General features: G+C 45.9%; 1 protein-coding gene across 4 annotated transcripts in view; it reads right to left on the bottom strand.

Annotated features, from left to right (window-relative positions):
• Nucleotides 1-12316, bottom strand: part of LOC121577099 (tumor protein p53-inducible protein 11-like) — a 128977-nt gene that overhangs the window by 57792 nt on the left and 58869 nt on the right. For all 4 annotated transcript variants that reach the window (XM_041890874.2, XM_041890876.2, XM_041890875.2 and 1 more), the window contains one exon: nucleotides 4637-4776. In XM_041890874.2, coding sequence (XP_041746808.2) covers nucleotides 4637-4765 — 129 coding nt within the window. In that variant the 5' untranslated portion in view covers nucleotides 4766-4776. The remainder of the gene's footprint in view (nucleotides 1-4636; nucleotides 4777-12316) is intronic.

Here is a 12316-nt window from a genome sequence, read left to right as displayed (position 1 = left end):
TCAGCTGTTCCGGACGACTGTGTGCCTGAGTCCGTAATACCAACATGTTTCAAGCAGACCACCATAGTCCCTGTGCCCAAGAACACTAAGGTAACCTGCCTAAATGACTACCGTCCCGTAGCAATCACATCTGTAGCCATGAAGTGCTTTGAAAGGCTGGTCATGGCTCACATAAACATTATCCCAGAAACCCTAGACCCACTCCAATTTGCATACCACCAGAACAGATCCACAGATGATGCAATCTCTATTGCACTCCACACTGCCCTTTCCCACCTTGACAAAAGGAACACCTACGTGAGAATGCTATTTATTGACTACAGCTCAGTGTTCAACACCATAGTGCACTCAAAGCTCATCACTAAGCTAAGGACCCTGGGACTAAACACCTCCCTCTGCAACTGGATCCTGGACTTCCTGACGGGCCGCCCCCAGGTGGTAAGGGCAGGTAACAACACATCTGCCACGCTGATCCTCAACACGGGGGCCCCTCAGGGGTGCGTGCTCAGTCTCCTCTTGTACTCCCTGTTCACCCATGACTGCATGGCCAAGCACGCCTCCAACACCATCATTAAGTTTGCCGACAACACAACAAAATTGTGAGTGTGCCCACTCCCTTGCCTGAGAAGCAACCCCACACATGAATGGCCTCAGGATGCTTTACTGTTGGCATGACACATGACTGATGGTAGCGCTCACCTTGTCTTCTCCGGACAAGGTGTTTTCCGGATGCCCCTAACAATCGGAAAGGGGATTCATTAGAGAAAATGACTTTACCCCAGTCCTGAGCAGTCCAATCCCTGTACCTTTTGCAGAATATCAGTCTGTCCCTGATGTTTTTCCTGGAGAGAAGTGGCTTCTTTGCTGCCCTTCTTGACACCAGGTCATCCTCCAAAAGTCTTCGCCTCACGGTGCGTGCAGATGCACTCACACCTGCCTGCTGCCATTCCTGAGCAAGCTCTGCACTGGTGGTATCCTGATCCCGCAGCTGAATCAATTTCTCACCTGTGTTAACGAGAGAATCACTGACATGATGGCAGCTGGTCCTTTTGTGGCAGGGCTGAAATGCAGTGGAAATGTTTTTTGGGGATTAAGTTCATTTTCATGGCAAAGAGGGACTTCGCAATTAATTGCAATTCATCTGATCACTCTTCTTGACATTCTGGAGTATATGCAAATTGCCATCATCAAAACTGAGGCAGCAGACTTTGTGAAAATTTGTATTTGCGTCATTCTCAAAACTTTTGACCACGAATGTATATATACAAAATTAGTGGATTGGCTATTTCAGCCTCACCCGTTGCTGACAGGTGTATAAAATCGAGCACACAGACATACAATCTCCATACACAAACATTGGCAGTAGAATGGCCTTACTGAAGAGTTCAGTGACGTTCAACATTGCACCGTCATAGGATGCCACCTTTCCAACAAGTCAGTTCATAAAATGTCTGCCCTGCTAGAGCTGCCCCAGTCAACTGTAAGTGCTGTTATTGTGAAGTGGAAATGTCTAGGAGCAACAACGGCTCAGCCGCGAAGTGGTAGGCCACACATGCTCACAGAATGGGACCGCCGAGTGCTGAAGTGCGTAGGGCGTAAAATTTGTCTGTCCTGTTGCAACACTCACTACCGAGTTCCAAACTGCCTCGAAGCAACGTCAGCACAATAACTGTTCATCAGGAGCTTCATGAAATGGGTTTCCATGGCCGAGAAGCCGCACACAAGTCTAAGATCACCAGGCGCAAAACCAAGCGTCGGCTGGAGTGGTGTAAAGCTTGCCGCCATTGGACTCTGGAGCAGTGGAAAAGCGTTCTCTGGAGTGATGAATCACGCTTCACTATCTGGCAGTCCGACGGACAAATCTAGGTTTGGCGGATGCCAGGTGAACGCTACCTGCCCGAATGCATAGTGCCAACTGTAAAGTTTGGTGGAGGAGGAATAATGGTATGGGGCTGTTTTTCATGGTTCGGGCTAGGCCCCTTAGTTCCAATGAAGGGAAATCTTAACGCTACAGCATACAATGACATTCTAGATGATTCTGTGCTTCTAACTTTGCGGCAACAGTTTGGGGAAGGGCCTTTCCTGTTTCAGCATGACAATGCCCCCGTGCACAAAGCGAGGTCCATACAGGAAATGGTTTGTCGAGATTGGTGTGGAAGAACTTGACAGGCCTGCACAGAGCCCTGACATCAACCCCATCAAGCATCTTTGGAATGAATTGGAACGCTGACTGTGAGCCAGGCCTAATCGCCCAACATCAGTGCCCGACCTCACTAATACTCTTTTGTCTGAATGGAAGCAAGTCCCCGCAGCAATGTTCCAACATCTAGTGGAAAGCCTTCCCAGAAGAGTGGTGTTATACAGTGGGGAAAAAAAGTATTTAGTCAGCCACCAATTGTGCAAGTTCTCCCACTTAAAAAGATGAGAGAGGCCTGTAATTTTCATCATAGGTACACGTCAACTATGACAGACAAAATGAGAAAAAAAAATCCAGAAAATCACATTGTAGGATTTTTTATGAATTTATTGGCATATGATGGTGGAAAATAAGTATTTGGTCAATAACAAAAGTTTCTCAATACTTTGTTATATACCCTTTGTTGGCAATGACACAGGTCAAACGTTTTCTGTAAGTCTTCACAAGGTTTTCACACACTGTTGCTGGTATTTTGGCCCATTCCTCCATGCAGATCTCCTCTAGAGCAGTGATGTTTTGGGGCTGTCGCTGGGCAACACAGACTTTCAACTCCCTCCAAAGATTTTCTATGGGGTTGAGATCTGGAGACTGGCTAGGCCACTCCAGGACCTTGAAATGCTTCTTACGAAGCCACTCCTTCGTTGCCCGGGCGGTGTGTTTGGGATCATTGTCATGCTGAAAGACCCAGCCACGTTTCATCTTCAATGCCCTTGCTGATGGAAGGAGGGTTTCACTCAAAATCTCACGATACATGGCCCCATTCATTCTTTCCTTTACACGGATCAGTCGTCCTGGTCCCTTTGCAGAAAAACAGCCCCAAAGCATGATGTTTCCAACCCCATGCTTCACAGTAGGTATGGTGTTCTTTGGATGCAACTCAGCATTCTTTGTCCTCCAAACATGACGAGTTGAGTTTTTACCAAAAAGTTATATTTTGGTTTCATCTGACCATATGACATTCTCCCAATCCTCTTCTGGATCATCCAAATGCACTTCAGACGGGCCTGGACATGTACTGGCTTAAGCAGGGGGACACGTCTCGCACTGCAGGATTTGAGTCCCCTGGCGGCGTAGTGTGTTACTGATGGTTGGCTTTGTTACTTTGGTCCCAGCTCTCTGCAGGTCATTCACTAGGTCCCCCCGTGTGGTTCTGGGATTTTTGCTCACCGTTCTTGTGATCATTTTGACCCCACGGGGTGAGATCTTGCGTGGAGCCCCAGATCGAGGGAGATTATCAGTGGTCTTGTATGTCTTCCATTTCCTAATAATTGCTCCCACAGTTGATTTCTTCAAACCAAGCTGCTTACCTATTGCAGATTCAGTCTTCCCAGCCTGGTGCAGGTCTACAATTTAGTTTTTGGTGTCCTTTGACAGCTCTTTGGTCTTGGCCATTGTGAAGTTTGGAGTGTGACTGTTTGAGGTTGTGGACAGGTGTATTTTATCTGATAACAAGTTCAAACAGGTGCCATTAATACAGGTAACGAGTGGAGGACAGAGGAGCCTCTGAAAGAAGAAGTTACAGGTCTGTGAGAGCCAGAAATCTTGCTTGTTTGTAGGTGACCAAATACTTATTTTCCACCATAATTTGCAAATAAATTCATTAAAAATCCTACAATGGGATTTTCTGGATTTTTTTTCCTCAATTTGTCTGTCATAGTTGACGTGTACCTATGATGAAAATTACAGGCCTCTCTCATCTTTTTAAGTGGGAGAACTTGCACAATTGGTGGCTGACTAAATACTTTTTTCCCCCACTGTAGCAGGAAAGGGGGGACCAACTCCATATTAATGCCTATGATTTTGGACTGAGATGTTCGACAAGCAGATGTCCACATACACTACATGACCAAAAGTATCTTACGGTTTGTAAACAAAGCCAAAGCAAGGCGTAGGCGCACATGTGATGATGATTTTAAGGTGCCGCATATTTAAATTAGTAAAGATGATAAGACGCTATCATGACATTTCCGGCTTTATGTGACGTTGCATAAAGCCGGAAGTAAATCCTTGGTAATGCCTGCCTCCTGAATCCAAGTGTTTGACACAAGGGGAGGGGACCAGTGACTTTATGATCAAACTTGATCAATGTACCAGCTACAGTCAATTTTCATACTTGGGTCACCCTAATTTGAACTGGTTTCATCCAAATATCATCCAATTTGATGAAAAACATGATTTTCACTGTTCTGGACCTTTGATTAACAAATGCTTCATGAATAATTGTTACTTTCACAGCAATGTGTGCCAGTTTGAATGAGCTGTCATGTTGCATGAGTAATAAATCAATTAATGCAATTAACTATCCACACTACTACTTATTAATTAAATCATGGTAGAATCTTCCTCAATCCTTGCACCATGCCAATGATTAATTCACCATGATGGAGAATGAGCAAGTGCACACTTTTACTGTATATTTGGTAGATCAATTATACTGACCTTTGACCTATGCACCTCTCCATCGTCGTCCTCTCCTCCGACCCCAAGTATCTTCCTGGTCTTCAGCCGGCTCACCAGGTCTGACTGACTGTGTTTCTTCATCAAAGGAGGATGGGGCTTAAAGGCCATGGTAGACTAACCTGGATCGAGCAGGAGAGAGTTTTAAAGACACACTTTAGCACTTAAGGTGTGAATACAGAGCTTACATGGTCCTTCGATTCAGAACAATCGTGTAAAAAAGAATCAACAAGAAAGAGGGAGAGAAACATTTAGGAGAAAGAGCGAGAGAGGGGGGGGGCACAGATGAAGCAGAGAGAAGCGGTAGAGAGAGAGAGAGGAAAGAGGGCAGAGACAGGAAAGAGGGATAGAGAGACAACGAGAGTGAGATAGTGTTCAGAAAACCTTGTAATGTCTTGCAGGGACATTCTCCTGCCTTTAGATATCACCGACCAAAATACAACCATACTGTACCAATAACACTAGGGGGAAGAATACAGTATCTTATGCAACACCACCATTATGTAAGATAGGACAGATGAGGACAAGCAACTATAGGGTAAACTACAGTAGAGCCCATACAATACAGTACATACAGTCAGTCCCTGTACAGTATCTCTATACTGCAGATACAGGTAGTACTCAACCCTGTACCGATGACAAATCGTCTTTGAAATCTTTCAAATAGTTTGAGCGTCTGCCTGGAGTGCCAGATGGGCGGGGTTTAGACTTTTTGCGACTATTCTATTGCTTCCTTTGCAACAGGCAAGCTCAATCAAATCAAATTGTATTTGTCACATGTGCCAAATACAACAGGTGTAGACCTTACCGTGAAATGCTTACTTACAAGCCCTTAACCAACAATGCAGCTCAAGAAAGAGTTAAGAAAATATTTACTAAATAAACTACAGTAAAAAATACAATAAAAGTAACACAAAATAACAATAACGAGGCTATATACAGGGGGTACCCGTATCGCGTCAATGTGCGGGGGTACAGGTTAGTCGAGGTAATGTGTACATGTAGGTAGGGGTAAAGTGACTATGCATAGATAATAAACAGCGAGTAGCAGCAGTGTAAAAACTAAGGGTGGAGGGGTGTCAATGTAAATAGTCCGGGTGGCCATTTGATTAATTGTTCAGCAGTCTTATGGCTTGGGCGTAGAAGCTGTTAAGGAGCCTTTTGGACCTAGACTTGGCGCTTCGGTACCGCTTACCGTGCGGTAGCAGAGAGAACAGTCTATGACTTGGCTGGCTGGAGTCTTTGACAATTTTTTGGGCCTTCCTCTGACACCGCCTAGTATATAGGTCCTGGATGGCAGGAAGCTTGGCCCCAGTGATGTACTGGGCCGTACACACTACCCTCTGTAGCACCTTACGGTTGGATGCCGAGCAGTTGCCATACCAGGCGGTGATGCAACCAGTCAGGATGCTCTCGATGGTGCAGCTGTAGAACTTTTTGAGGATCTGGGGACCGATGCCAAATCTTTTCAGTCTCCTGAGGGGGAAAAGGTGTTGTCGTGCCCGCTTCACAACAGTCTTGGTGTGTTTGGACCATGATAGTTTGTTGGTGATGTGGACACCAAGGAAATTGAAACTCTCGACCCGCTCCACTACAGCCCCGTCAATGGGGGCCTTTTCAGCCCTCCTTTTCCTGTAGTCCACGATCAGCTCCTTTGTCTTGCTCACATTGAGGGAGAGGTTGTTGTCCTGGCACCACACTGCCAGGTCTCTGACCTCCTCCCTATAGGCTGTCTCATCATTGTCGGTGATCAGGCCTACAACTGTTGTGTCGTCAGCAAACAATGATGGTGTTGGAATCGTGCTTGGCCACACAGTTGTGGGTAAACAGGGAGTACAGGAGGGGACTAAGCACACACCCCTGAGGGGCCCCAGTGTTGAGGATCAGCGTGGCAGATGTGTTGTTGCCTACCCTCACCACCTGGGGGCGGCCCGTCAGGAAGTCCAGGATCAATCCAAGCTAAAGTATTTGAACACGCGCACACACACACACACACACACTGACACGCACGCACACACACACACACTCACTCACACACCTTGGAATGCAGGCAGGCGTAAGTGGAGCTGTCTGTCATTCTCTCTCTGGAGGCAGAAGGGTCTCTCTGTCTAGATCAATTAGGTTCCACTGTCAACATGAGAGGATTAACAATTCCACATTGAACACTACATGGGGATGACTTACGGCCACAACACGTTTGGTGAGTAGGCCTACGCTTAATGATTCTGATGAAAATACACTCGTCTTTATCAAACTAATGTTTTTGCATATTTTCACTGTCTATGTTTAGGAGGGTTATAGCCTAGGATAACCTATTCTAAATGGCACTAGCAGTTCACAAAGTAGCCTAAGTGGAAAATAGACGGGACGCATTTATTCCAAACCTGCAGTTCGTTGTTAGAACACATATTTCCCTACTTCAGTCAACCATTCCATTTTGAATTTGTGATAAAACTGTGTGTAGCTTGTGTATCCCATCAGTTAGATACATTTTTATAGGCATTTATTTCTGTAGGCCTAACGGGAGCTTGTGTGTAAACTCAGCACTTGTGTGTAGAGGGAGCGGTAGGAACGCAATTGAGTGAGTGAGACATGGATGGGAAAGGGAATTTAGGGAGAAGAACTGTGTGATGCTTGGCATGGTTTCTTTTTTGTTGTGCCCTGCAAACGCACATGTATAAATGGAACACTAGAGTCCAAGAAACTGAACGTTGTCTTCAAGACAACGTTTTGATCTCTAGTTAAAGATCGAGTTTTGACGTCCGTTCGAGTACTCGATTACTCATGCCCATCCCTACTTAGGAGAGAGTCCTGATGTGGGTTAGTGTGAAATATAGGTAAAAGGTGAGATTCACATTATTCTTACACAAACAGGACTCTAGTCCAACACATTTGTGCATAGCCCCTCTGCTCAAACATCACTCTATAAATCAATCGATCATCCATAAATCGCCTTTTTATAATCTGTATCATATCATCTGTATCATATCACACCTCACTCACTCATCCACATTGTGCCGGCAGCAACAAAGGCTCTCCACTTCTGCCTGGCTGCCTGGATATCTGTCCATTATGAGGACCCCTCGATGCAGACTACGGATGTCTGTCTGTCTGTCTGTCTGTCTGTCTGTCTGTCTGTCTGTTGTCTGTTAGTCTGTCAGTCGTCTATCCATGAGGACTATTGATGAAAGGAACAGGACACGCTGTAGGGATCCTATTGATCAGGGCTAATGAATAGAGCTAGTGGCCCAACTGAGGCCCGAATGGAACCAGGCTATTATCAGAACAGAGTAATGAAGAGGGATCATCGACTCAGAGTCACCCTCCAGACCAGCGCTCTGGGATGACAGAGACAAGTGTGACCCTCCAAACCAACGCTGTGACAGAGACAACATTGTCACCCTCCAGACAAGCAATATGGGACAGGTCGTGCGTTGCTTATTTTTGTGGCCCTCCAGACGATGGAACTGAATTCTCATATTCTCTGTAACTATTTTGCCATTTGGCACAGCGGCAACCAGCCCAAAACTCCCTCCTGCCATTTGCCTATAAGAGCAAATCGTTTCGGACAGACAGAATAAAAAATGTAGGATGTTAATGTTCTCTTCCTCTTAAAGTAATGATTTCCCTACAGGAAATTGCGAAATAAACGATCAACTCTTGGCTAGGCACATAAAGTGGATCCATTTTCTATTGAAGAGCTTAAAAGCAAAGCATTGTGAGCGACACAGAGGGGCTTCATGTGTCCAATTGAAAGTGTATGAACCCAGTTAGACGCACCCAAAGTATCCATCAGCGAGGCCAAAAAAACTGGTTTTGTTTCTTTCATAAGCCAAATTGCCCAGCTGGGCTGTATTACAGGAAGAGAAAAAAGAGAGCGAGAGGGATGAATAAAGGAGTGTATCTATCTATCTACCTGCACACAGAGTATTATGTTTATACACAGACCTACTGAGCAACAAGCTACTAATTTGGCTGCCTGGCGGTGTGGGAAATGATGATACTCGAATGCAAACATACAAACATACATACATACATACAGAGGCTGGAGGCTCAGTATAGCTTAGACAGGTGGGAAACATTGCAGAACTGGGTGCATTCCATGATCCACACTGTGATGTACAACAACTGCTTAAGAACATACACTGTGAAGTACACCACAGGCTTACAGACATTCCTTGGTAAATACTGCATGGCACACGCAGGCAGAGACAGAGATACACCCACACACAATTAAGAACATTACACAGTAAATATGGCATGCATAAACTGCCTCTACAAGTTCACTGCAGGTCACATACTGTACCATGTGTTGAGGCTTCTGCTATGAAATATGCTATAGGATACGGAATTACGCTGAGACTAAGATTGCTCACTTTAAAATGTATGTCAAACAAAAACCTTTGATTTCAAACGTTAACAAACCATACAGTGGGGAGAACAAGTATTTGATACACTGCCGTTTTTGCAGGTTTTCCTACTTAGAGGTCTGTAATATTTATCATAGGTACACTTCAACTGTGAGAGACGGAATCTAAAACAAAAATCCAGAAAATCACATTGTATGATTTTTAAGTAATTAATTTGCATTTTATTGCATGACATAAGTATTTGATCACCTACCAACCAGTAAGAATTCCGGCTCTCACAGACCTGTTAGTTTTTCTTTAAGAAGCCCTCCTGTCTCCACTCATTACCTGTATTAACTGCACCTGTTTGAACTCGTTACCTGTATAAAAGACACCTGTCCACACACTCAATCAAACAGACTCCAACCTCTCCACAATGGCCAAGACCAGAGAGCTGTGTAAGGACATCAGGGATAAAATTGTAGACCTGCACAAGGCTGGGATGGGCTACAGGACAATAGGCAAGCAGCTTGGTGAGAAGGCAACAACTGATCATATTACTGATCATATTAGAAATTTGATCATATTACTCCAGTGCTAGCTTCCCTACACTGGCTTCCTGTTAAGGCAAGGGCTGATTTCAAGGTTTTACTGTTAACCTATAAAGCGTTACATGGGCTTGCTCCTACCTATCTTTCCGAGTTGGTCCTGCCGTACATACCAATACGTACCTACGGTCACAAGACCGCAGTGGCTTCTACGGGGATGCACTCTTCTCTCTGATAAAGAGCAGGCCTCCTAATTGTCCCTAGAATTTCTAAGCAAACAGCGGGAGGCAGGGCTTTCTCCTATAGATCTCCATTTTTATGGAACAGTCTGCCTACCCATGTGAGAGACGCAGACTCGGTCTCAACCTTTAAGTCTTTACTGAAGACTTATCTCTTCAGTAGGTCATATGATTGAGTGTAGTCTGGCCCAGGAGTGTGAAGGTGAACGGAAAGGCTCTGGAGCAACGAACAGCCCTTGCTGTCTCTGCCGGGCCGGTTCCCCTCTCCACTGGGGTTCTCTGCCTCTAACCCTGTTGCAGGGGCTGAGTCACTGGCTTGCTGGTGCTCTTTCATGCCGTCCCTGGGAGGGGTGCGTCACTTGAGTGGGTTGAGTTACTGACGTGATCTTCCTGTCTGGGTTGGCGCCCCCCCTTGGTTTGTGCTGTGGTGAGACCTCTGTGGGCTATACTCGGCCTTGTCTCAGGATTGTAAGTTGGTGGTTGAGGATATCCCTCTAGTGGTGCGGGGGCTGTGCTTTGGCAGAGTGGGTGGGGTTATATCCTTCCTGTTTGGCCCTGTCCGGGGGTTTCTTCGGATGGGGCCACAGTGTCTCCGGACCGCTCCTGTCTCAGCCTCCAGTATTTATGCTGCAGTAGTTTATGTGTCGGGGGGCTGGGGTTAGTTGGTTATACCTGGAGTACTTCTCCTGCCTTATCCAGTGTCCTGTGTGAATTTAAGTATGCTCTCTCTAATTCTCTCGTTCTCTCTTTCTCTCTGAGAACCTGAGCCCTAGGACCATACGTCAGGACTACCGGGCATGATGACACCTTGCTGTCCCCAGTCCGCCTGGCCTTGCTGCTATTCCAGTTTCAACTGTTCTGCCTGCGGTTACGAAACCCCTACCTGTCCCAGACCTGGTGTTTTCAACTCTTAATGATCGGCTATGAAAAGCCAACTGAGAGACCTGAGCACCTAGGACCATACGTCGGGAATACCGGCCGTGGTGACTCCTTGCTGTCCCCAGTCCGCCTGGCCTTGCTGCTATTCCAGTTTCAACTGTTCTGCCTGCGGTTATGGAACCCCTACCTGTCCCAGACCTGCTGTTTTCAACTCTTAATGATCGGCTATGAAAAGCCAACTGAGATTTATTCCTGATTATTATTTGACCATGCTTGTCACTTATGAACATTTTTGAACATCTTGGCATGGTTCTGTTATAATCTTCACCCGGCACAGCCAGAAGAGGACTGGCCACCCCTCATAGCCTGGTTCCTCTCTAGGTTTCTTCCTAGGTTTTCGCCTTTCTAGGGAGTTTTTCCTAGCCACCGTGCTTCTACACCTGCATTACTAGCTGTTTGGGGTTTTAGGCTGGGTTTCTGTACAGCACTTCGAGATATTAGCTGATGTAAGAAGGGCTATATAAAATAAAATTGATTGAACTGTTGGCGCAATTATTAGAAAATGGAAGAAGTTCAAGATGACGGTCAATCACCCTCGGTCTGGGGCTCCATGCAAGATCTCACCTCGTGGGGCATCAATGATCATGAGGAAGGTGAGGGATCAGCCCAGAACTACACGGCAGGACCTGGTCAATGACCTGAAGAGAGCTGGGACCACAGTCTCAAAGAAAACCATTAGTAACACACTACGCCGTCATGGATTAAAATCCTGCAGCGCACGCAAGGTCCCCCTGCTCAAGCCAGCGCATGTCCAGGCCCATCTGAAGTTTGCCAATGACCATCTGGATGATCCAGAGGAGGAATGGGAGAAGGTCATGTGGTCTGATGAGACAAAAATAGAGCTTTTTGGTCTAAACTCCACTCGCCGTGTTTGGAGGAAGAAGAAGGATGAGTACAACCCCAAGAACACCATCCCAACCATGAAGCATGGAGGTGGGAACATCAGTCTTTGGGGATGCTTTTCTGCAAAGGGGACAGGATGACTGCACCGTATTGAGGGGAGGATGGATGGGGCCATGTATCGCGAGATCTTGGCCAACAACCTCCTTCCCTCAGTAAGAGCATTGAAGATTGGTCATGGCTGGGTCTTCCAGCATGACAACGACCTGAAACACACAGCCAGGGCAACTAAGGAGTGGCTCCGTAAGAAGCATCTCAAGGTCCTAGAGTGGCCTAGCCAGTCTCCAGACCTGAACCCAATAGAAAATCTTTGGAGGGAGCTGAAAGTCCGTATTGCCCAGCGACAGCCCCGAAACCTGAAGGATCTGGAGAAGGTCTGTATGGAGGAGTGGGCCAAAATCCCTGCTGCAGTGTGTGCAAACCTGGTCAAGACCTACAGGAAATGTATGATCTCTGTAATTGCAAACAAAGGTTTCTGTACCAAATATTAAGTTCTGCTTTTCTGATGTATCAAATACTTATGTCATGCAATAAAATGCAAATTAATTACTTAAAAATCATACAATGTGATTTTCTGGATTTTTGTTTTAGATTCTGTCTCTCACAGTTGAAGTGTACCTAAGATAAAAATACAGACCTCTACATGCTTTGTAAGTAGGAAAACCTGCAAAATCGGCAGTGTATCAA

This window comes from Coregonus clupeaformis, chromosome 11 (genome assembly GCF_020615455.1).
Source record: "Coregonus clupeaformis isolate EN_2021a chromosome 11, ASM2061545v1, whole genome shotgun sequence".
Lineage (NCBI taxonomy): Eukaryota > Metazoa > Chordata > Actinopteri > Salmoniformes > Salmonidae > Coregonus > Coregonus clupeaformis.
Note: the sequence above shows the minus strand (reverse complement) of the source record. Positions and strands in the feature narration are given on the sequence as shown.